We start from the raw sequence: 27,298 nt of genomic DNA, 5'->3' as shown, positions 1-27,298 counted from the left end.
TTAATCAATATTATTTACTGTTTCACAGTGGTAGAGTTACTTTCATGATTAACCTGTCACTTATGCCTAAAACAACACATGAAGCTAACTTAAAGTATATTCATTAAACTATTTGATCCAGCTTACACAAACTCTGAGAGCCATATGATACATTGCATGAGTATTTTTGTCAGTTGAGGTACTCCTTGGATAGACTCAAGACCTTTAGAAAAGCTATAAAGCTGTTTTTCCCCCTTTTCTTCTAAATCCTTAGAACAAAAAGTATATAAAACTATCCTTGCTTGATGAATATTTGTTATGATACTCACAATAAGCCATATCCAAGTTCCTTAAAGCTCTTTCTACACAAGCTAATGCTACTTCAGGAGCTTTCTTTCAAAATGCAGCCTTTGATGATATTTGTGTATCGGCTTTATGGTCATCACTGAATGTGTTTGATAAACTTTGTAAGTCAGATCTGATCTGTCATCAAAATCTACCTTTGCAGCCACCATTATCAAAGATATGTTTGCCTAAGCTTTCACCTAGCTGGAAGAGATAGGGGCTGTGATTTTACAGATGATGGCCACATTCCTTTCAAATATAGAATTATACACTTACCATAATGATAGAGGTGTAGCAATGGGAGCCAGCCCAAGGACCTTGCCCACCTTATCCTGCCTTATCTGATACATAAATATATATATATATATATATATATATATATATATATATATATATATATATATATATCTGTGTGTGTGTATATGTATGTGTGTGTATTTGTGTGTGTATATATATATATATATATATATATATATATATATATATATATATATATAAAAATATATTTGTGTGTGTGTATGCATGTATATACATATTTGGGTATACATTTGTTCATTGAAAGTACATCTCTTCGTATCTCAAAAAGTTGAACTCACTTAAGTGAAAGTGCAGTTTAATGAAAACGCACTTTCATGAAACACAAATAAGCGAAATAAAAAAAAAAGACTAAAATGAACACTAAAACAAATTTTGCAGGGGGGCAAGGCCATCTGTACCCCCCACACTCATTATAATTATATATACTAACTCTAAGATTGTACTACAGTGGGGAAAAGGGTACATTTCCTTAGCCTCACTGTACCGCAACCTATATCAAAAAGCCCCAACTGCACTAAATCTTACCCTCCCATTAAACCTGTAAAAAATAAGTAAAAAACACCACACCTGAACTTCCACAGGATCTCAGAACAGCCAACAGGTATTCGCATGTTTGTATTTTGCGAAAGTGCATTTTCATTAAACTGCACTTTCACTTAAGTTAGGCTTTTTGAGATTCAAAGAGGTGTACTTTCGGTGAACCAAAGTAGACACGCACACACACACACACACACACACACACACACACACACACACACACACACACACACACACACACACACACACACCTGTAAACCCCAAAATCTTGAAACGCCGATGACGAGAACACCGACACAGGAAGATTGACAATGGAGAAGACCGACAGTTGAGAATCCCGACGCTGAGAACACCGACATGTAAAGGTAAGTGTGCGATAGGGATGGACGTTAGGGTCAGTGTGTGGGTAAGGTAAGTGTGTGATAGCGACGGTCTGTAGGGTTAGGGGCGGGTTAAGTGAGTTAGGGTTAGGGCGCAGGTCAGGTGAATGTGGGATAGTGACAGACATTAGGGATAGGGGCGGGTTAAGTGAGTTAGGGTTAGGTTGCGGGTTAGGTGAGTGTGCGATAGTGACAGACCTTAGGGTTAGGGTTTGGGTTAAGGTTAGTGCATAGATAGTGGTGTATGTAAGGTTCAGTGTAGGTTTGTAAGGTTTTTGGTGTGCTTGTGTTGTGTGTATGCTTTTTGGACAGGGGATTTGTTTTGTTGAGTGTCGGGATTGTGGTTTGTTGGGTATGTGACGTTTCGTGTTTTTGAACTTTCGGTTTTGTGCTGTCGGTGATTTCGTTGTCGGTGTTTTAGCGTGTCGGTGTTGTCAGGTAGACCCATATATATATATATATATATATATATATATATATATATATATATATATATATATATCCATATAGCTACTCAGCATTGTGAACTCTGACTCTAGATGATTGTCACTGTTGATGTGACAGCCCAACTCAATGTACAAAAATGGGACAAAGGAGGTTACAGATGGATGGAGATACATGTGTATGTAAATGTATACGTATACGTTTTTTTTTTTTTAGAATAGCTTCCTCAGTATCTGGAGAGAGAGAGAACTATGTGGTGCATTATAAGGTAAGGTTGAGCTGCTAAGCCGCCTGAGAAGATTTGAAATAACAAGAAGTCCTAATTCCTGTGGCCTCAGTCCTATGAGTTCACAGAGGATGACTCTTTTCCTTCAGGTCTATATGTAATCACTTGGTGCTTCATGAGTTCATTGTGTTTCTGTATCAAGGAAGTCCACAGCGGGAGTAGGGTAGCTGATATTATTTTAACTTGTGACTCTTTACTGAAAGTACTATATTTGTAGCACTACTTTTTGTCTTGTGAATATTTTATTTTAGTACTTTCAGTTTTACATCAGTTTAGATTTTTTCATTTGCAGGTATCCAATTTAAGACAGTGTGAGTGAATCTTAACCTGACCGATGATGTTACTGATATTGTAAGATGTGGTCCTGCAAATTATAATTAATGAAAGATGTCTGAAATCAGTACTAAAGAAGAAAGTAAAAAAAAAAAAAATCAGATTTCAAACAGCATAAAAGTAAACACAATACACATTTATAGATAGCATTTTGCTTTATTGCATGAGACATTTAGCATTGTTCTCGTTTTTTTTAGGCACTGATGAAGATAAAGTTTGCCAGCGACTCAGATTTTAGATGTGTGCAAGTCTGCAGTGATGTTTTACAAGATATTTGCCAGGACTCCTTGACATTTTGTGACATTTTAACAGAAATTAAGGTAATATTCTTGCTTTTCCATTGTATATCATTAAAAGTATGTAATCTGAAGTTATGACAGCAGTTGATACATTTGTTACATATCTTAATTTGTTAAATTAATAGTTCATTTATTTTGCAGTCTATGAAATATTCACATAACGAAAGAAATACCAGGGAACAAATGTAACTACAGTGCAGGTATGGGCAATAGAACAAACTTTGGACCTTCAACCTTGAAAATTAAAGACCTGAAAACTTTTTTTATTAACCAGTCCATCCATGTGATGAATGCTGAACTTGTTTCCATCAGACAAAGCTCAGGAGAATACATGGACACCTGACTGACAGAAGCATGGTGGGAGTGACAGTGAGTTTAAAATAGATGCCATCTGATTTTTTCTGCACTCTATTTGGAGGCTGTTTTACCAAGGATGGTACATTAGTGACTGTTCTTGACAAGTTATTATGCTTTAGCCTCAGCTCCCTTTCTTATAGGCCAGTCTTGAAACACCTTTCTTTAAATTGGAAAGTACTCTGTGACCTACCTTATGAACCTGCTGTTGAGACAGGTATACTTTACACAGGTATATTTTGGAGCATCAGACAATCTGTCAGTATGCTTGCACTGTCTAAGCCCTAGGGGGAGGTTGGTACTCTGCAGATGCATCTTGTGTGTACTGGGGATACTCTTCTACTACATTTAAGCTTTTTGTCTTTTTTATTTCTGTTATCCCTTTGACAGTATTCTTGTCAGAGGATTCTGAATACAGATAGTGAAACATTCACTTTTTATGATCTCCTATTAGCAAATCTACATTACTTTTTATATGGCCTTGAAATTAATTCAGTGCTTGTTAGTTTCTTTCTTCATGCCCTCAGATCTGTAGATCATGGATGAGAGATGAGGCTTCATTTTTTGGAATTATAAGAAAGGTATGTTCTTAGTACATCGCGAGATATTCCATGTAAGCTTAAAAGTCTTTTAAATGGAATTCTTAACTGAACTTTGGGTGAATTTATGTATTAAAATTACTGAGAAGTCTTATCTTTATAGAGAGGATGAATAGTTGAGGTCTGCAAGCTTCTTTCGTAGGTTTAGTCGTGTTCACTGGTTTCTCTTGTCTATACAAATTATGCAGCATGACAATGATGTGCTCTTTTTACTTAAATGGTTCAAGAAAAGCAACACAGCATGTTCAGGCAGACTCATTCTATGGAGGAGAACTTAACATAAATCATCTTGTATTTAACCAGTTAAATAGTGATAGTTTCTATTTGTCGCTAATGATTTAGGCCAAAAGGAGTTTGAATCTGCTAAGCTTTTTAGCTTGGCTGCCACTGATATTGATATGGTGTCTCAAGTATTTGTGAACACTAATAAACCAGAATTTGAAACTGTATAAAAACTGGATCATCATGTAAAAATCAGTTGCAACTCAGTACTTTTCTAGCCAATATTTTTGCTAACTGACCAATATTGGTTAACAATATCAAATATGATGCTTCTACAAGTAATGACATGCTTCAGTAATAATATTTGCATTTTGGAGCACAGTTCTTATCAAACTAGAGAAGGCTGTGTAGGCATATTTCTACCTGTATCTATGTATTTGAGCCTTTCGTGTGGTCTTCTTTATTCCATCATTTACTGTATAATTAATTTTGTCTCGCATTTTCTGTTCAGCTTCAGTAGAATTAGGCTGACATCCATGTTTGAGAAGAAAGAAAAGTTATATATACTATTTGCTGTCCTCAAACACATTGGAAATTATGGAAGTTTACTGAATCCCCAGACATTTATCATTAAATCACTGCTGCAGTAGGCTTAGCTATTTGGCAGTTTGAGCAGAGGACTTAACTAGAGAGTGATATGGAGCAATTAGGAATTTGGGCTAGGCTCCTCAATGGAGTCCTAGACCACATGCCTAGTCGCAATCTATGAACTTTTGAGGTTAAATTCTGCCTAGGATATAACAGTCATCCAATTTTCAAAGTTTAAGGGCACCTTCCATGTGTTAACAGTTCAAGCAGGGCTGTAGAAAATCATCAGTCTGGGGTCCATGCACTTCAGAGCTTTCTTGATGCTGAAGAGTGCTCCTTTTGCAGACTTTTGAGGATCAGTGTTAGGCTAGTGTGTCTCTATTGCTGGGCAAATTTGTTTCATTTGCAGAATAAGCCTTCTACAATTCATTTTGATTAATATAATACTTTTCTGACTAAAAGTATTTCTTTTTCGCTAGGAATTTACTTTTTTGAACTATCATGTAAGTTTTCTGGAAGTTATTTTTTATTACTTACAGTATAAACTTTCTTTGCTATAAGATTTACTGTAATCTTTATTTTTAACAGTTTTATAAATTGTTGCTAGGTCTAGAATAAGTGCCTGTTGTACTTGTAGGGTTGCCACCTTTTCAAATGCCCAAAGTAGGACAATTGTGGTCCAAACATCAGATTTTGCAGGCCAAAATATACCCACAGCCAGTACAAAGGACAGAACTTCACTTTATTCCCTAAATAAAAGCTTATTTTTGCAGCATTTTAGTTGCTTATTCTGTTTCATGTAACATTTATACAGAATAACTGTTTTATGCAACTATTGCATAAAATTTAGGAAATAATTTTGCCCTAAAATCTCAGAACATTTGCCATTTTTGCAATTTTTTTGCAGGACACAACTGCCCAAAGAAGGACTGTCCCTAGGATAGTGGGACAGGTGGTAACCCTATGTACTTGTCACTGTGATTTTAGTGAGTTCACTGCTGTTTTTATATGTACCTTTTATCAACTGCTGCCATTTTTACTCAAGTTTCAGTCTTCTTTCTCAGCTTTACCATTGACCACCTTACCTGTTCCTTGGTTATTACTCCCACTGGTCACAAAAAGAAGACAAATTCCATACAACTTTTGCCCTACTTTGCCTCAGCTGCAGATGGGTGACCCTGTAGTAACTATTTCAAGTTCCTCAGACCACCCTTCTTTCTTGGGTTCCTCTGGCATAGTTCCTTCAGCCACTACAAGCTGAGAGCTAGACACATCCTCTGCAGGTGTTGGATTGCCCTATGGGCACTGGATAACCATTCTTCTTGGAATGAGTGGGGAAGGCTTCTCTGCCTAGTTGGACTAGGATGCCTGTTCCCTGGGGTGATGTCCCTGGCATTGGTCACTCTGCTTCTGTCAATATTTCTCTCAAACAGAAACTGAAAATTATGCATTTATCTTCTTCCATCATTTGCTTTAGATAATGAAGATTTATTGAGCCTTGTTCAGGACTTACACATTCAAGCCTATAGTGCTGTTGTGTATGTTTCCAGTTAACATACTTAGCTCCGTATTGCGTCCAGATCTTTCTTTAATCTGACTTTTTAACTAAGTGCCCTAGCAGCTTATAACAGGAAGAAATAGAAAGGGCAATAATTTATTAAAAAAATGATACTATAGGTTCATAGGTTCATAGGTTTATACTAGGCTATCTGCCCTAAGGCATTTATAAGCCTAGCCCAAAGTTTTGTGGCTTACGCCACCCCTTATATGAAAAAATACTGTGCCCATTAGTTTGTTGTGCCTCTGTCCAGCAGTGACACAGAGATGATTCCTAGGGTAAACCTACGATCTCCCATCCACAGGTCAAGATTTCTCTTGAACAGAGCCAGCGAGGTGCTCTGCCTCACATGGACCGGGATTTTATTCCACAGCATAGGGAGTCTCTGAGTGATAAATCTATCCCTCCAGCACGTCCTATTTATATCTGTGCTAAGGTTTAAGTCGCTTGCTCTAGTGGTTTTGGTGGATTTGGATTTTTTGAGGTGGAGCATGTCCATTAAGTCCGGGTTGGACATGGCTTTATATGTCAGGCACATGCCACCTCTGAGCAGATGGTATGCGACTGAATAGAGCTGGAGTTTCTTCAATCTGGCAGCATATGACAGATTTTGGAGTCCCTTTATCTTTTTGGTGAGGAACTTTTGGGGTCTTTCCAATTGCTGCAGATGTCGGGTGAGATACATCCCGAATGGGGCATTGTACTCGATCATTGGTCTGATAAGTGAAGAGTACAGGGGAACAATGACCTCACTAGATCTGGATGTGAATCCCTTCATGATCAGGTGGGCAATGTAGAAGGTCTTTCTAACCACTTTAGCAACGTGAGTGTCAAAAGAAAGGCCACTGTCAACCTGGGTCCCCAGGTCCCTGATAACCTCTTCTGTGCTTAGTGGATTGCCGCCTATACAGTAGCTTGGGGTTACCTTGTTTTTCCCAAAGGGTATGACTATACATTTTTTGGCGTTTAACTTCAGGCCATGGCTCTGGCACCAGCTATCTGTTTCCGTGAGTCTACTATAATTACCAATCTTTGATGTCCCGTAGTAGAAAAGCCTTGTCATAGTAGAAAAGCCTTACCTTTGTAAGTTGATTTTTCAGAAAATGCTCTGGAATGCACGGATTTGTGCAGGCTGTAAGAGGTGCAATATTCTACACCACATAGTTGTTAATGAGTTAACCCTTCTCATTCTGGATTTACTGGTATGAGACAAATGATTTCTTCAGTTTCTAAAGGTTCATAATGTGATGAATAGTGAACAGATTTGGAAAGAACACATTGTGTTAGTTCTCCTCAGGTTACAGATTTTGACTTCAAGGAGAGTATTTCTTCTGATTTTCCGCTTGGAAGAATTTTCTTTTTCTGAAACCGTATCTAGGATGACCATTTTTTTCAGTGGAAGCAAAGTACCATTCCAGTTTCTTTGAAAAATATTATGATCTATTTACTGCAAGTGGAATTTCCTCAGTCTATTGCTGTTCCTCCTGTTCTTCCAGCCTTGGGGGATGTTTAAGTTACAGCCTGTGAAATAATTGAGAGCCAGCCTGTAGCCTCTAAGAAGGTAGATATAGACAGTATAAAATGTATCAGTCTTACAATTACTTATTTTTAATCACAGAAGTGACCCTGTAGTGATTTCCTTGTCAAATTCTTCTGCAGCTAAATATTTGATAAATGCTAATTCATCCCTCTCTGACAAGTATGGGAAAACGTTTGAAAGATTTATGAAAAGAGAGCATTCCTTTGCCACTCTTGTTTTTAGGATTCTTAGTTGTCAAGCTCAATGTTAAAATTTTTGCTTGCTGATTTTTAAAGTATAAAGAATAATATTGCTACATTTCTTTCTTCTGAGGGCAAGTATTCTCCAAATGCTCTTATTGCATCTGTTTCCCAAATAACCATTCGGTGAAGTCTTCTTATGGATTTGTGACAAGGTTTGTAATGTTATATTCTCAACATTTGCCTGAAGATATTAAAAACATTTTTTTGAGATTTCCCCATAACATGGTCCTGAAAGAAAATGTGGTGAGAGAGGGGGAACTGATTTCAGGGCTGACTCACATTTTTCAGCCTTTCTTCTCCAAGTTTGTTAAAGGTTTCATACTTAGATCAAGATTGCATTATAAAAAGCAAAGTAAAGATCCTCAGCAACCTTCTGGAAAGTAGACAGTCAGAAAACAATAACAAGGAGGTAGCCTCCTAGAAACAAGGACAGTCCAACAAGTCTGAATGACTATCTTTAGATTATAATCCCGCATCCATCCCACCATGGCATTTATATGAGTCTTCCCCAAAAACTGGCTCTCCATTTCTGTCTTTGGCAACAGGCAGTCTCAATGAAATGGGTTCTGGGAGTGAACCTTCAGGGGCACAGATGGCAAAGGGAGTCCATACCTCATTTTTATCCTCCAGATCAAACTTCTAACCCCATTATTCAGCATCTGCTGGATCAAGGGGTAATTGAACATGCTTGTCTTTCCTCAGTTATTATACTCCCTTTTAGCACAAACATATGCTTCCCAACACTATGATGGTATTACCCTTTCAAATGTATTCTGTCTTAAAGTTCTAGGATGAATTATCCTGTGGTATCAGCAGTTGATACAATGCTCTCTAGATTGTGGATGTAGAAAGGTAGGAGTTCAAATCTTGTAATAAGTAACTAGTGTGAGTGTGTGCGCATGTGTGTGTGTGTGTGTGTGTGTGTGTGTGTGTGTGTGTGTGTGTGTGTGTGTGTTTGTGGCTTAACCAAATGACGTGGTGTACATAACTCTGGAGGAACATTTACATGGGGAGCAGTCTCTCAAAACTATTTAATTATCTTTTAAGGTGAACATTTGCCTTGCCACACAGTGATGAGGTCATCCTGTCAAATATGTTCAATCTCAGTGTTATACTCAGACTTTTCTTATGGGGTGAGTGGGTAATGCGCAGTTCTCTAGAATGTGGATCTCAACAGGGAGGGCTTCAGACCTGGCAATGACTAAGTAGTGTATGTGTGACTATAGTGCTAAGAAAGACTGGGACTCCAAAATATCTAATGTGTTCCCTTCCCTTCAATTTAAACATTTATAGAGAAAGAGGGCTCCCACAACTGTTTAACTCTCTTTTAAAGCTAGCATTTACTTTGTCACACAATGATGGCATTATTCCTTCAAATATGTTTTGTCTGACTGGTGTACTCAGACTTTTTCTGCAACATGAGCAGGTAATGTTCAGGTTAATGTGTGTGTGTGTGTGTGTGTGTGTGTGTGTGTGTGTGTGTGTGTGTGTGTGTGTGTGTGTGTCTATGTAAGAGACTATAATGATAGGCAGAACTGACATATCCAACAAATCTGGTGTGTGCACTTTCCCTCATTGGAGACATTTACACAAAGAGAGGGCTCCCACTACTTTTTAACCCTCTTTTAAGGCCAGCATTTGCCTTGACACACAATGATGAGGTCTTCCCTTCAAATACATTCTGTCTCACAGTTGTACTCACTTTTCCTTTGTCATGCATGGATAATACATAGTTTTCTATATTGTGGACTTAAGTAGACAGAGGGTCAAATCTGGTAATGTATATGTGCAAAAGTGACAGGACGGCATTACCCAACAAACGATGATATGGTTGACTTACACTTCTATGAATACTGGCATCCCTGAATGATTTTGATCTCTCAATATACATTTTAGGGGATATATCAGCAATGAAAAACAATGCTTAAGTCAAAACTTGAATTGTATGTTTTCTCACACCTGTAATTTAAAGTCTGTTTTGGTGGGAACAACTAACACACAGCCCTATAGAGTGTGCAAATAGATATGTTGTGGCTTATGCCAAGGTATTCTGACATACTGTGTTTGCCTATCTGAGATGTATAGCAAAAGGTTTGTCAGCAGATATGTTATGGATAAATCAACATTGGGTGAACATTGACATGGCTACATCCTTTTGCTAACTTATGAACATTTTATGTGACTCATATTGCTTCTAAAATATCACTGATATCATTCCATATAGTGTGTTCTTTCTGAGAGCCGTAATAATGATGTCCTCTGTATCATCGACAATTAGTACATAGTCCTGTAGTATTGTAGACGATGACAGGCATGTGCTTGAATCAGGTAGTGCATTGTGGAGGTCAATAGCAATGGACAGGAATGGATGACTAAACAGATGGTGACATGTAAATCCGGACTACTCTTAACACTAACATGGCTGAAGGTTTTTGAGCCACAGGGGACATTTTAGGGGAGGCTTAACCATTGTAACACACTGCTGATGTAATCCTTTCAAGTGCATACTTCTGAGGTGTTGGCTGCATTTCAGTCTGTGACATCTTTGGTCAATATACAGCTCCATGCACTGTGAAGCCAGATAGGCAGGTTTCAAGTTTTCCATTGTGTAACTACTGAGTGTATAACAGACTGGTAACATGCAGCACTGGCTAGTCAAAAGAAATTGTCAATTTTAAAACTTTATGTAATTGAAACATTTACAGTTGAGGAAAGATAGGCAAACTTTTGTAATCCTTTTAATGGAAGCCATATGCATTAAAGCACAGTGCTACCAGGCAATCCCTTCAAATGAGTTTTGTCTGACAAGTGTAATATGAAGTCTTGTGTGACATGTTCAGTTGGTGCACAGGTCGAGATGAGCTTGACCTACATTGTAGATGTTCTTATTTTGGTGGTGTATGTCTTCTGTTATTTTATTCTTATGTTTGGAGGAAAGCTGGCTTATTCCACAGATCTTGATGCTTTGACATGCAACATAGTGATCACAAGGTGTAATACAACCTTTTTTATGAAAGTTTATCATGGCTGTGGAATGGGTAGTTTCTCCAGTAATTGTTTTTCCTTATGAGCATGCCCGGTATGCTCGGTATAATGATATATTCAATTACACAATGGTTTGCAGACAGTGCAGTAACCGATCCATTGTGTGGAATAGTTATTGTCAGTTGTTTTGTGGAAAAAACTGCAGAGAATTTGCCTCTGGTAGCATAGTCTGACTATGGTCATGAAACAGAAGTCGTTTGCTGATGTACAGAGGACAACAACAACAATGTGTTAGGCTAGAGGTTTCAATCAAAAGAGGTTCCTCATTTCTACTACCTCAGTGGCATATTGGGATATCTGCTAAGGCAACCTAGTACTGGTCAGACTCTTCTCTCCCTGTCTTTTGGTGTCAGCTGTTTGACTGAACATATCCTGTGATGGAAGCCTGTAGCTGTCATAGAAAGTGAGTGCCCAGTTTTTTTACTGCCATCCAAAGGAGAAAGTCATCTGATTTTTTTCTGGCTTACTGTTCAGATAACCCTATTTGGGGACCTCCTTCCTCTCATTTTATTATTAGTTTTATTATTTTCTTTTTATATTTGCATGTATTTAAAAAAATATTTATTTTAATATTTTATTTCTGTAAGTGTTTACAGTAATTACTGTGGGAATTTCTGCTTGCAGCAGTGACTTTTTGGTTTCTAACTTTGACAAATGTCTGTTTTTAGTGTTTCTGGGGAAACTTTCAGTATTTCTCTCATAAGTACAGTGTGTATGTGTGCTAATAGACACTGGCCTGTCTTTTCTATTTTTATTGTGCTTTATTTTCATTTTTTTACTTCATTTTCATATTTTGACAGGAATATATTTCAAAACTTGAATTTTTCATATTTATACATTATATGCTACGTATACAACTCTGCTCTGTGTGTTTTTAACATCAGATTGCGATCCTTCAGGGAATTAAGTTATCTAAATGTACTGTGGAGATTTCTCTCTCTCTCTCTGACAAGAAAATATAGATTGAATTGATATTAAACATTATTTTATGGCAGACTAATGTGCTTAAATTGTGTGGATCTAATTTTTAGCATTGGTTGGCACATTGGTTGCTTTGGTGTTTGGACTTTATGTTCTGGAAATTCTTTAACTTCTGTCAGTTGTAAAAGAATTCTGAACACATTTCAAACTTTTTTCTTTTTGTAATAATAGCACGGTTTGGCAGTTTACTTGTGTGGGGACATACTCATTACTAAAAACATTGTTTATTATGATACATTATCCAGTACTGTCAATTTATTATTTTGGCTGGTGTTCTCTCCCTGACTTGATGAACCCTAACTCTGGTAGACCCCCCCCAAGATAATCCAGTTGCACATTAAAAGAAAAAACAAAATAAAAATATGCCGCAGCCTATAGATAGTGATTCAAATGGGGCCATTGCTTGGTTCACAGATCACTTAGCTTTTGCCCTATCTTCCTCTAATGTGGCTTTGCCAGCTACTCTAGAATGGGGGCTAGGCACATCCTACAGGACTGGTCTGGTACGTGGTGCAGGAATGGGAGAACCAGATACTTCAGGTGCAGGAGTAGCCTGGGGTAAGAGGGTCCAGATATTTTATCTAGTAGTGAAGTTAACAAGAAAAAGAAGCAGAACTTTCATCATACAGCTGATTATCAAATTATAGTTGTTTATAAGGCTGATGTGTTTTCCTTGGCTAAGAGTGTTCTGCTGACAGCTAATTCTGGTGGTTGTGTTCCCATCCTGGCTTTAGTACTAGTTTAGATGGAGACCTCTCTGTTATTTCACAGAATGATGAGGAATCTCACGAGGACAATGGTGATTTCCTAGATGGCAATGAGCGAAGACTCTCTGATTCTTTGGAAGGTGAACTCGAGCTGAAGTCCAGACAAGTGTTTGTTTTTCCTCAGATGATTGCTACATTTAGTGATGTTTTTGCTTGGGAGTAGTCAGGAGCTATCCCAAAGCTAGTCAGGATATATGAACTTATAAAGGACAAGCAGCAGTCCCTAAAAAGACTCAGAGAAAATATAGGATCTCCTCAGATATGATAGGTCTCTTTTCATATTTGATTACTGACAAAACTGCAGACTCCACAGCTCTTTCTAGTAATCTAACCTTTAGAATGTTAAATTATCAAGTCTATCTGTGGAAATATATTTTACAGTATGTGTACAGTTTGGGTGATTTTGCTGCATTCTTACCTGTTGATGAAATGTTTTACATGAATGAGAGTGTGTCTAATTTGATTCATGTTTCAAAACATACTTTTAGAGGTGTGCTTGAATGTGTAGATACAGTCTGAAGAATAGCTGCTTCTTTTATTTTAAGACTGTATGCTTGATTACATCATCAGAACTTTGTGATGATTTAAAAGCCAAAATTTTGAATGCACATTTAAGTTCTGAATTGGTCTTTGGGTCGTCTGCTACATAGATTCTCAAAGAGTGGGATGATAGAAACAAATTCATAAATGGGGTATCTAGGATGTTTCATCTTCCCAAATTCTCCCTAAACAGGGTGTCTTCCTTCAAGGGGTAGAACAAACTAAAATTCCAGCTAAACAAAAGCCAGGGATCCAAAAAGAAATGGTAGGGGGATAATTCTTTGAAGCCATCCAAGAGGGGCTCCTTTTTCAAAAAAGGATCAACAGCCCTGTAAAGGAATAGTTATGCTGAGTCGCAGACACCCCTATCTCCCCCCTCTGCCCTTCCTGATCTTCTACCGTCCATGAGGCTATCTTGCAACCCTGCAGCATAGCCGCAAATAGTTTCAGACAAAAGGATTCTGAGAATAATTCTTTAAGGATGCACATGGCAGTGGATAGAAAATATTTCCCTTTTTATTGGAATTCCCCCATACCCACCAGACCAGACAGAGCTGTTTCCTGCAGTGCTCCATCACATGTTACAAGCAGGGGTCATAGAACCATGTCTGGATTACACAAAGGCAAGGGATTTTATTCCAGAATCTTTTTGGAACCAAAAAAAGAGCACTCTTGTAGAGCCATCCTAGATGTCTCCTTTCTAAATATCTATGTAAATGTTCCAAAATTTAAAATGCTCACCTTACAGTTGATCCTAGAGCTGCTTCCAGACCATTGTTTCATGCTGACTGTAGATCTCAAGGAAATTTTTGAAATTTGATGTGTTTGTCTAACATTATCAGTTTTTTCATTACTCTTTGGGCTATCTAATATAGCTCAGGTGTTTGCAAAGTGTCTAGCCCAAGTGGTGGCATATTGTAGAACCCTATGCATCTACATTTTCCCTTATTTAGATGACTTGATGATTTGAGCTGATTCTGTATCCAGGTGCTTGGAGTACTTAGACAAGGTTGCAACCCTCCTTTCCCATCTGGGATGCAAACTGAACTTTCAAAAGTCCTTCCTCACGCCCCCTCAATGCATTGTTTTCGTGGGTTATTGGATAGGCACAATAAAAAGGGTGGTCTTCCTGACAGAAGATAAAGTTCTGACTTATCCTGAATTTCTCTTTTCTTGACATGCCATAAGAGAGTTCCTCAAAATTCTAGGGTTCGTGGAATCAATCATCCTCATGATAACACTAGCCAGACTACAAATGAGGAAACTTCAATGTTACTTGAAGAATTGTTGAACCCATCATCTTCATCCCTTGGATTTCCAGGTGTGGATACTGGGATTTGTGAAACAGGAACTGCAGTGGTGGAGGGATCAACTGCATCTGATTCCAGGACTCCCTTTCTCTCTTCAGACCCTGGTCCAATCTATCAAGATGGACACTTCAGATATGTGTGAGAAGCAGTGTCCATGGGAATCCAAGTGCAAGGCTTGTTGGGTGCTCAGGACATGCCAAAGTACATAAAGATAAAAGACGTGTTGGCAGTAATTCATTCCCTAAAATTTTTCACCACTTATGGACTCAGTGTCCTCTCTTAGTGGTCATAGACAGCACTACCATGATGTGGTACGTCAACACGTAAGGTGGTACAAAGTCATACCCTCTTTGCCAGTTGACAGTGATGGCTTGGTTGCTGGCTCTACAGCATTGTCTGACTCCTCAGGCCTTGTACATATTGTCAGAGCAAAACACAGTGGCAGGCAGACTATGCCAATACTAGACAGACCCTTACGATTGGAAGCTCCATGTAGAGGTATTCCAGGACTTAATCCATATGTGGTAAACATCTCAAGGAAATCTATTCACCTCTTTTCAAAACAGAGATATTAAATAATTCTCTTTAAGACATCCTTGCAGTCATGCTGGGAAGATAGATGCTGTATCACTCCCATGGTCGGGAAGTTCCTGAATGTTTTTTCAGCCTTTACAGTTATTCTAAAGCTACTTCTATAGATTTAGAAAGAATTACCAAATATCATTGTAGTACTCCTCTGTTGGCCCAGGCAAATTTGGCTCTAGCTTTTAATGGAATTGGCCACGGGAAAGGGCAATTACCACAAGCTTCCTCACAGACAGGAACTGTTCAGACAGCATCAGTGGTGAATGATAAATCTTAACTTAGAGCATATCATTTAGGCACTTGTTCTATGAGGATGTTTAGTAGATATTCAAGGAAGCAAGAAAACCTGCAAATAGAAAATCTTATGTTTACAAATGGAAGAGGTTTTCTAAGTGGTGCCTAGCCCATATCGGAGGTCCAAAAAGGGTTTTGATCCCTCTGGTTTTAAAATATGTGTATGAGATACTTAGAGGTATTTTTATATGTTTCTATCAAAGTGCATCTTGCAGCCATATCAGATTGTTTGCCTGTGGCTCACCCTCTTTTGTCTCTTTTTATAGTCAAACAGTCTATGAAAGGAGTGTTGCACATGAGACCCTCTTAAAAGCAAATTCTGCCTCCCGGGGATCTCAACTTTGTGCTTGAAGAATTTACCTTACCTCCTTTTGAACCTGATGCTCAGGCTGATTTACAGTTTGTTACTTGGAAGATTATTTTACCATTTGCTCTGACATCTGCAAGGTGAGTCTCAGGGTGGGCTCACCAGGAGAGCTTACAACTCAAACTGATTTCATATGGACAAGGTTGCGTTATGCACTAATCCATCATTCATGCCTAAAGTTGTTTCTGAATTTACCTTGAATCATGCCATCGATCTCCTAGTCTTCTATCCTGATACAAAAAACAAGGGAGATAAGATTCCACTCACCCTGGATGCGCACAGACAGGGCAGGTGCTACCTTGACAGAACAAAGACCTTTAGGAATGCTGAACAGCTGTTTGTCTTTTATACTGGGGCTAAGAAAGGTCAGTCTGTCTCAAAGCAAACTATTGCACTATGGTTGTCCTCTGCTGTTGTTTTCTCTTGCTTTCACCATGGTAAATATCTTCCAGGCAATGTTAAGGCTATTGGGAAGGCTTGGACTCTAAAGCATTCTAGAGGCATCATCCTGGTTCCCTGTTCATACCATCTCAGAATAGTACAAACTGGATTCCTTTTTAAGTTTCAGAGCAGATGTTGCTAGGACCATTCTCCAGAGTCTCCTGGATCCTTATCCTCTCAACTTGTGCAAAGTTGAGATGGGTTTCACCGTCTTTGATTTGGTTGTTGTTGGATTTGTTTTTTATATGGTATTGTGATTATACCTCTCAACCTCATAGAGCAAGAAATCTGGACAAATCCACAAATAATGGGGATAAAGGCCCCAAAATACGGACACTTTTTAAATATTGCTCTTACAAACTTTGAAAGTTGATAGAATAACAGGTTTTGGATTAGCATTAATTTTATGAAAGATATGAGGTCTGAAAATCAAATGTCTGCCATTATTTTCTGACTTCAGTCCTCAATGATTAGCCAGAAAACTACAATTTTATGAGGAACAGACCATAAATATGAGTCAAATATCTGGACATTTTGCAAAAATCTGGACAGTTGAGAGCTATGATTGTGATTGGCTGTAAATTAACTCTTGCTGGATGATTCTGGCTTCAAGTACTTTCCTCTCCTTTATGGAAGTGAAACAAACCTGAACACTCATTTCCTGTGACAGCTAAAGGCTCCTCTCTTAGGATATACTCAACCAATCAGCTGTCAAAGAAAGAGACAGGGTGGGGAGTCTGAAATTTTGAAAGCTGTCCAGTACCCGGTTACCTTGGCAGATAACCCAAAATGCCACTGAGGCAGTGATGGATTTGACCATCTACTGTTACAGATAAGTAGAACTTATGCAGCTCTACTTCACTGTCTACAGTTCACTTACTAGCAAATGGTAATATTTCACCTGTCAGTAAGGAATGTTGCATCTTGTGATTCAGATATTATAGATGTGTTGCACAATGGTCAAATTAAGAAGTTATTTTGCTGTAGCATATGATACTCTACTGCCTTCAGGGTGTATTTTATCTGATTGCATTAAGCGGTGTATGCATGCCAACAGCAGGAATTACACACTTAAGGAAGGAACAACTGTTTTACACTCCCCCACACATATAATAAATTGAACATTTTGCATGTAGCATATGTCATTACACAAATATTGACATCAACATATTTTTGTTGTGCTTACTTCTCCTAGGTACTATCATGAGTGGTCTTCCTTTCATACTTACCTAATCATGTCCATAGTCATACACCGACAGTCCTACACAAACAACCCTGATGTTAATGGACTGCCTCCAAATAACTTGTATCTTCCAGGATTTCTTTCATAGTAAATTCTGTAGCTCTCATGACATCACACATCTCTCATATAATTACATTACCAGGGGGATTCAATAATGCTTACACAATAATTTTTACTATGTATGGGTTGCAGCGCAATGCACACATGGGCACGAAAAATTTTAGATTCAGTAAACTCCGTGTAGCAGCGCGCAGTCATGTACAAATATGGAAACTTTTGTGGCATGCAAATTACAACATAAGCAGCTGAACTTTATGCTAATGAAGCAAATCAACATGGTGGAGCAATTCGACAACCTCTAAAGCAACCGTGTAGACTCCATGTTTATGTTGGCTGTGTATTCCAAAACTTTCCAAGTACAGCAACGGAAAGGAGTCTACATGGAAACAAGAGCAAGTAAAAGCTCTTACATTTGTGCAAAACTGCCCTTAAACATGTAACACCACACATATTCTGATCTAATTACACAGAGTGGATGCTAGAAAATCAGTGTAACAATCATAATAATGTCATATTAAGGGCCGTGACATCAATGCAGCTTCACACTCCCACCCCCAAATGAAGAATAGACTTGTAAGTAATGCAGACTGCTAAAATGTGTAAAACTCCATGAAACAGAGTATTATACTGTAGTGTAATCGTATGCAGGATGTAGCTGATGCATTACAGTATTCTCCTGTTACAGCATTGGGCTCCTGTGCAGTTTCCCCTGGCTGCATAGTTATTAACCATGTAGATTCTAGGTTGTCAGCATGGTGAATATGTAAATGAGGTCAAAATTCATTAGAAGTGTTGAAAGTACATGTAAGCAGTGCACAATTCTTAAGTTATGTGTCATCCTCATTATTTGTTAAAATGTGTGGTCTTTGTCCAGTTTACCTTGTATTTTTTTTACTTTTGCCATTGTTTATGCAATGCAGCACTTAGCGCAACCACAAGAAACAGAGGAATGAATGGCAGGTTTCTTTTTGCTGTTATGTAACTATTCGTGTGGCAGCACATGTATGTGTTAGAGCTGGAATATAGATGGTCCTGGGTTTATCTAAAGCGTGTGCAACCTTTCCTTCCCTTTTTATGGTCCACGTTTGCGCGATATCCTGAGAATGGAGGAAATATCAAATTTGCTTCTGCCCACCTTATTTATGCAAAGGTGCATGGAGGTACACATAGCTGTGCATAGCACACTAATAAGCAAGTAGCAGATGTGTTTAATAGATGCAAGTTATAGCATAAACAGGTGAATTGCATGTTAATTAACCAATTCAGCACACTGGAGCTATTCAGCAATGTATAAAGTATCCATGTAGCCTATGTCCTGGTTTTCCTTTATCCTTCAATACCATAGGAGTACAGACAAGGAAATGTTAACTGACACAATGCCTAACATACAAAGCTATGTCAAACCCAGAGCTGTTGGACATGCTCCACTTAAAGAAATCCCAATCCCTCCGAGTTACATGCTCTAGGGACCTAAACCTTGTCACCACAATAAACAGAACTTGCTGGAGGGATTCCTGTCCCAGAGACTTCCCATACTCAGGAACAGACTACCTATCTATGTCAAACAGAGCTCCTTATTAGCACTCTTCAAGAAAATTCTTGATGATTGGATGGGAGATAGGAAAGTCACCCCGGGGATCACTTCTGTGGCTCTGCTCGACAGGGGCACAGGAAAATAATTTTCTTGGGTGGCGAAAGCCAGGGTACATTTTTGGCTAGGCTTATATAGGCCCTAGGGCCAATAGCCTAGTACCTACCTATGAACCTATGAACAATGCTTGGGGCTGCTGCAGCTATTCTATACCTACATGTGCTAGAGGCTAAAGCCAGTACTGCTGGTGCTGCTGTCAATAGGCCTAGGCTGAGAAGGAGAAGAGTGTTCAGGCCCAGGGTATCTTTCCAGGCGCTACATGAGCTGGAGATTGTGGAGGGCTACAGAGTGGACAGAGACACATTACAAGAACTCTGTGAGCTCTGCTACCCACAACTCAGAGCCAGAGCCAACCAAGGGTAACCCATCCCAGTGGAAACTAAGGTATGTGTAGCCCTTAGAATATTAGCTACTGGTACCTTTCAAAGACCAGCTGGAGACATGATGGGTGTTATCACAGGCATCAGCATCCAGGATCCTCCACCAGTTTCTGGATGCTATGCTCATACATGGCAGTGAGCACATATTTTTCTCCTGTACTTCTGAAGAGAGTGCCAGCAATAGGGAACTGTTTTACCATGTAGCGCACTACACTAAAATACTGGGTGCCATAGATTGCACTCATGTACACATTAAGGCATCACCTAGTGAGAATGGTAGAATCTACATTAACTGCAAGGGATACCACTCCATAAACTGCCAAGCCATATGTAATGCCCAGGGAATTATCTTGAATTTGTGTAATGGCAACCCTGGCAGTTATCATGACTCCCATATCTGGCACACATCACAGCTGTACCAGTTGTTTACTAGGAGGAACATCCTACAGGGTCATTTACTGGGGTATGCTGGCTATGCCCTGGAACCGTGGCCAATGACACCCATCAGAAGTGCATACACACCCACAGAAGATTGCCATAATGAAATGCATACTCAAACTAAAAACATTATAGAGCATGTGTTTGGATTTCTGAAGTTACAGTTCCATTGCCTAGATATATCCAGTGGAGCCCTGCAGTATAATTCATGCACATGTACACACATATTCACAGTATGTGCTATGCTCAATAATCTGATCATGTAGAAACAGCTGCAGCAGGATCAGCAAGGGGAAAGGACACACATCCCCCCACCAACACCCAGGTCACCACAGCCACAGTCAGAGGAGAACTCTGAGGAGGAACCTCCAGCTGCTGTCCCTGTAGGCAGATGTAGGTGTGCTCAGTATGCCCTTGCTTTGGCTAAGAGACAACACATAGCACATTCACTCACCACCTAGGGACCTAATACCTTTCTCCTACTCACTTACATATAGTGCAATTGTTGCCAGGGAACTCACACAACCTTCACCTCCCCATGTATTGGCTGTGTATTGCTTGCATCAGACAGAGTCAGCCCTGAACTAAAGATGTATCAGCTGCTGCATTTGCAAGGTAAGTCCTGAACCTAGACGGCATTATTTAATAATATTATGGCATAACCTTGCATTTCCTAACTTGGTACATAAGCAAGTAAATAGTGATGGATTTGCACAGAAAGTACCTTAACATGTGACACCAGATACTTATTTTACTTATATTTGTCCATTAGTAATTAGTAGGCCTCAAGTTTGAAAGATTCACACAGTTATACCTCTGAAGGATTCTGATGTCCCCTGCCTAGCCTCAGTTTAACACAATACCTTTGTACTGGTAAATCATTAAAGACAGACGTCAGAAATTGATGACACACATTGCAGTTTCAGACTTCGGACTTGTTTGCGTCATAACAGCAATTGAGCTTTGTCCTCCCCCAAAAGAGGCATGTACCCTTGCTCCTGCCATAATAGTAACTCAGCTATACTACCCCCAAAAGAACAGTATACGTGTGTTTGTGCCATCCAACCTGGACTTCATTTGTTGGCAGCTGCATATCATATTATTCCTGGTTAATATCCTCTCACATGATAAGGCCAATGATATAGAATGGCTTACATACTACAATTGTTAGATAACTGATGAATGATCAAGAAACACAGAAAGGTAACACAGAGCTGTATGTTTGTAAGCATAATTATGACACGTTGTGTGATCACTAACTGCTGTATGTCCAAATATAGTAAAGAGAATTAAATGTACAAATCACAGCTGATGGTTTGATAACAGTGTACATTCTGATACAATTGGTTGTATGAAGAATGACTTTTCATTTCGGTGATGCAAATCTGTTTGTGTGGCCAAGAGGACTAAGGCATCCCTCCTGTTTTCTGAAGCTGTATTGGTTTGAGGGGTCAAATCCTGACATATGTAGTAAAATTGTGATGTGTACTATCATGGTTTACTGTGCCTTTACAGATTTTGCATATGTGTTCTCAGTTTTAGTATATTTTCCTATTTCCCTTCTTTTAATTCTAGTTTTGTACAATGGGCTGCATCCTGAAAAAAACATTTGGCTAAGTTTATCTTGTTTACACAATGCGCAACATTGTGGAAACAGGGGAAAACCAAATTTTCTAGCAAGCAGACAACCAAAAATAGAAAACAGATACATTCAATTAATGCTCTTAGCCATCGCAAAAAGCCTGCCTTGAGTACAGATGGGACTGGGGTAGAGTAGCAAGCATTAGCATTAGCAATGTACTTCATGTTTGCGCACTGCTTCCCTGCACGCAAACAGGCTTGTCTTGCATACATGTACACTTTGTTAACCAGTGTGCAAATGCAAAGCTTGTCGTGCTATGGAATTATATATATGATATTTTATGATTGCTGTTCATTGTCCAGTTCCTTTGTATGGCATACAACTACTTGTGGAAACATTGCAAACTAAGGGCACAATATAACTATATGTCATATATTTACAATACATCCATTTGTTCCCTCACCAAACCACCCCAAACAAGCACTTCAACCCTAGAGTCTCATTACTTTTTCCATACATATATGAATGACAATACAAAGTGTTATACATAATGTTGTGTGCTCACTCATGGACAGGGACACTTAGTGGTGCTCACAGCCTTGCTCTGCAAAACTCAAACAGCCAAGTATGCTCAGTAAGGGTACTTATGTTGTTACACAGCTAGGCTTCCAATCAGACTACTGCTATTAGGCTACTAGCCACACATGGCACTATGAAGCAATGTACCTATGCGGGCCTCCCAACCTGTTGTCTCCCACATGGCCTGTTGATTTCATCTACTATAAGTTCTCCTGCAGTCCTGTTAAAATTAGACTTGTGCCATGGTGCGTGCAATAAGTACTGTATTCTGTAGTGTGTGTACTTAGGTAGGGGATCTTTTCTCACTGCATTCAAGTGTGTGTGTGTGTGTGTGTGTGTGTGTGTGTGTGTGTGTGTGTGTGTGTGTGTGAGACAGATGTTACTTGACATTACATAGATCCTTATACACAAGCATGCGGGACACTGTTATCACCATATGCACAACAGACAATGCTGATGTAATCAGCTATATCAGATTATTACTTGTACAACAATCCCACCAGGCTAGGATCAGACATTAGCCTAGAGACCAGACAGACATCACCTGAGGTTCATAGGAGGTTACTAGGTAGAGGACTGGTGGCAGGTACGCTTTGGGGTATGCCTGGTGGGGACAGGTGGAGTGAAGTTTGCCCCAAACTGTCTGGTAGCAGGTTGGTGATGTCCTCAGGGTCAGTATGAGTGGTACTATCCACTACTAGTTGGGTACAAAGCTGAGCCTTCACTTTTAGATGTCTAACATAGCTAAAGATAGCCTCCAGATTATGTTTAGCTAGGGATGCTACTTTAGGTTTGTATGTGGCTTTAGAGAGCTTTTTAAGATAGCTAGTTTCCTTGTTCAAGCTGTGGAGGGTGTCTTTCCTGTGCTGAATCGGTTCCCTATTGATGTCCTGCAATTCCAATGTTGCAGTATTCATTTGGTGTGGGGATTTTCTGTCTCAGTCGATCTGACATCGGATCCTGTACAAAAGCTTTTGCCTGGCTGCTGTAGGTGTGTGGGACGTCACACGTAGGGCCATAAACCAGGACCATAAATGTGACGGCACGCACAGACTTCAGAACTTTTCAGCAGCAGATGTCACGTTGATCATTCAGATCCTACTAATGATTATTTTGGAAAGATAAGTTCTGCACTTGTTTTTTTTGTTTTCTTTTATCATTGCTTGTGCTTGGTTTGTTGTAGTTCTTGGCCAATGTCAGCTAAAAAAGGCAAATGTAATTACAGCCGGCAGATACCGCACAAGGATTCCCACGATACGTGCATATTTTGTCTAGGTAAGGAACACAACCATCTGTCATGTTCTTTTTGTAAGTCCTTCGTGCCCAAGACGCTTTGTAGTCATTTGGCTGCATTAAATTTATATCTCAAAAATCAGTGTCTGAAATACATAGCCCTTAGGATGGACCTGGAATCAGTTGACCAACCTGAACCACCCAGGAAGAAAGCCAAAGTTTCCAGGCCTATTCCTGCTGCCACTCAGGTATCGGGTGCCCCACCAGCTTCTGATATAAGGACTGAGGAACGCCCGATTTCTCCATCAGCTTTGATGGCTCCCACTGAGGGAGCCATTTCTGCAGCCACTGAATGCATGTCTGAGGAGACTATTCAGCCATCAGTATCAACTGAAGTCAAGGGGGAACCTCTTGGATGACCGACTGAGTCCTCTCCTACTGCAGACCAGGCTTCAATCCCTAGGCCATCCCCGAAGCCTACTCCTTCTAAGAAAAGACAGAGAACTGTTCTTATGTACATTTGATGTTGGGTATTTTGGCATCAAATGGTTCTGAACACATTTTCTATTGATCACTTTATTGGGATATATTTTCAGACAACTAGGTAACGATATTTTTTTACCATTGGTTCACTAATATTTGTGGACATTCATAGTTTATCTGATTGAGAATGATTGTTCTCTAGTACTGTATTTATATGAATATTTAACAGCAACTTTTGAGTTAGTTGGATGATACTAACAGTATTTATGCTGATTCTATACTGTGTAAAAGGCATACATTTATTTTTTGTATGTTGTTCCTAGGTTTTGGTATTTACATCGCTTGGGGTTTCTGCAGCAGTGGTAGTTCACGGTAGGCCTCCTCCAACTAAACATTTAGCTAAATTCATGGAATATTGTTAAAGAAAACCTTTATAGATAATCCTTGGCCATTATCTTCCCTGAAAAGTGAATCCTGATTGTTTCTGCAATCCCGTGGTCTGGTCTGGCACCATATCACCTGACCTTCACCTACACCTATCACCTACTCAACATCATATACTAATTGACAATCTATACAACCACTCCCAACCTCAACATACACACAGTATCTACTAGCCACACCCCCACACCACCTCAAATACCTTACAGCCTCATCACCTCAATCACCTAACAGGCATCATCCTAGCATCTCTACCATACAGCATGCAAACTACACTAGCATCTCTCTCGTTAGCCTTCACAACACTAGCCTATATCACATCCATACAAACTAACTTAACTCTAGACACCACCTTCCATACAACACATATTTCCACACCCACAAAAACTCACACAAACTTCTTATCAGCCCCAAAATTCTTAATCTTAATTCTACACTTTATATTCACAACTTTAGCATACCAAGATGCAACACTAGAAGAACCTCACATAGATTCAACATTGAAATAACACACATATGTATAAATAAGAGAATCATCCCGAAAGGTTTGCGCCAGTGGCGATACCCAGTAGGGCTTGTGAACGGATCCCCATTTCATATGGAGATGAAGGCTCTTTTTGATAAACAGGGCTTAGAATTCCTTCGCATTTTAATTAAAAATTATTTGGCGCAAATTGTGTCCTTAAGAGCTGATTTCGAAATATTAGAAGAAACCATAATCAATGCAAAGGACTATGACAGGTATAGGTTTGAACATGCTCAGATTTTTAGCAGCATTGAAACCAGCCTGATTAAGAATATTGAGACTAAAATGAAGACAATTTCTAGGGATTTGAACGATTATTCCAAAGGAAGCACTCCATGGCTGGCACAGCACAAATAATTTATTGAGCAAACAACTGGTTAGCGCTTTCACGTTCAGTTAAAACGTTTCTTCATACCTCAAAGATACAGTCCCATCATGCCTTTGTATACTTTTAAAAACTCATTAATCAATTAATAATAATGATAATCAATTATAAAGTGCAAAAAGTGTTTAAAGGGATATAATATATTTAAACCTAAACAATATTAAAAATACAAGTGTAAATCCTAACTATATAAATCAAAAACTACTTTTTAATTTATGTATATAAATAGAAAATGAAAAACAAGAAAAGGGACCTTTGCCTGCAGAAACTGCAATCAATGTAGTTACATGCTAAATGGCAATGAATTTATACATCCGGATAATGGGAAGAAAATTAATTTTGATAAATATGCAGACTGCAGAAGTAGGGACCTTGTATATATAGCACAATGTCAATGTTGTTCCTCATTTTACATAGGAAAAACAAACAGAACCCTACGAGAAAGAGTTAGAGAACATATTTACGCTATCAACAAAGAGAATGAGAACAATGCATTAGCGAAACATGTTATTATGAAAGGAACAAAACATAGATTTAAGTTCATGGTATTGGAATTAATTATGAGAACTGATAGACTAGGTAACATTAAAAATTATACTGAAGAAAAAGAGAACAAATGGATCATCAGACTCCAGGCCCATAAGGGACATGGTCTCAATGAAAAAGTTTCATTGAAACCATTCCTTATGGCCAAGCCATACAAACATTGATTTGATATATTCCATGCCTGAATTTTAATTTTAATTTTAATTTTAATTTTTGTGCAAATATATACATCATATTGACAAGATAAATACATTTTAATGGTTTATGCTGTGATGAATCCCAGTGATCTAACTTTAGGCTAGGCATTATAAACACACACTTCATTTCTTTATGAAGATGACATTATTTATGTGATTTATTTTATCTCATTTTTTTTATATATATTAGACAGAGAATAGATGGTTTTATATACAAGCAATATAAATTCATGTTTTTATGTAAATTGTTATAATACATTATGTACGATACCTATTTATTGCTTTTAAAGTATATCTTCTAACTATTAATTATGATATATATTTCATCTTAAGGATTTATATACAAAAAATTTTCAATTTTCTATTTATATACATAAATTAAAAATAGTTTTTGATTTATATAGTTAGGATTTACGCTTGTATTTTCAATATTGTTTAGGTTTAAATATACTATATCCCTTTAAACACTTCTTGCACTTTACAATTGATTATCATTATTATTAATTGATTAATGAGTTTTTAAAAGTATATAAAGGCATGATGGGACTGTATCTTTGAGGTCTGAAGAAACGTTTTAACTGAACGTGAAAGCGCTAACCAGTTGTTTGCTCAATAAATTATTTGTGCTGTGCCAGCCGTGGAGTGCTTCTTTTGTCTACTACAGTATCTTGGCTTTTTCTCTTGAGAAGCACCTTGCCTGATATCACTTGTGTTTTTTCTGATTATTCCAAAGGACTTGCTTACCCAGCCCCTCCATTTGTTACCAATGTTCATACTAGTGGAGACAGTGTTGGCCCCATAGGTCCGCAGGATAGTGCAACTAGCCTGGATGATTCTGATAATTCTATGGATGATAATCCAGCTTCCTTGGTCCGCCACAGTGAGCGGATCAGAAATAACCAACAACGCCATGTTCCCCAACAGCATGAACAAGCAGCTGGTATAAATCCTGCTGTTTATGGAAATGCCAACAATCAGCAGGATTTTTGGTTGAACAGTGGTGCACAACAACATTATCCAAATCGACAAACCAACAACAGGAAGCAGGGTCAGAAGAGAAAACGCCAGAATCGGAGGAAGAGATAAGGGGAGACCTTAATACTAGTAAGTACTGAAGGGGATTTTAACATTTTCAACTTTAGTTCCCTTCGTGTGGATAAGGATATGGTCAACTTCTTCTCTAAAGGCTTGACATTTGTG

The 27,298-nt window shown here is 38.6% G+C and overlaps 1 protein-coding gene across 2 annotated transcripts in view; it reads left to right on the top strand.

Moving 5' to 3' along the window:
* CCHR1.PART0H6orf118 (chromosome chr1.part0 C6orf118 homolog) overlaps positions 1–27,298 on the top strand; it is a 1,239,312-nt gene that overhangs the window by 209,141 nt on the left and 1,002,873 nt on the right. For both annotated transcript variants that reach the window (XM_044069560.1, XM_044069550.1), the window contains exon 4: positions 2,820–2,942. In XM_044069560.1, coding sequence (XP_043925495.1) covers positions 2,820–2,942 — 123 coding nt within the window. The remainder of the gene's footprint in view (positions 1–2,819; positions 2,943–27,298) is intronic.

The sequence above is a fragment of the Protopterus annectens genome, chromosome 1.part0 (assembly GCF_019279795.1).
Source record: "Protopterus annectens isolate FY-2018-M chromosome 1.part0, PAN1.0, whole genome shotgun sequence".
Taxonomy (NCBI): Eukaryota; Metazoa; Chordata; order Ceratodontiformes; family Protopteridae; genus Protopterus; species Protopterus annectens.
The sequence above is the reverse complement of the archived record's forward strand: the minus strand, read 5'-3'. Positions and strand labels throughout refer to the sequence as shown.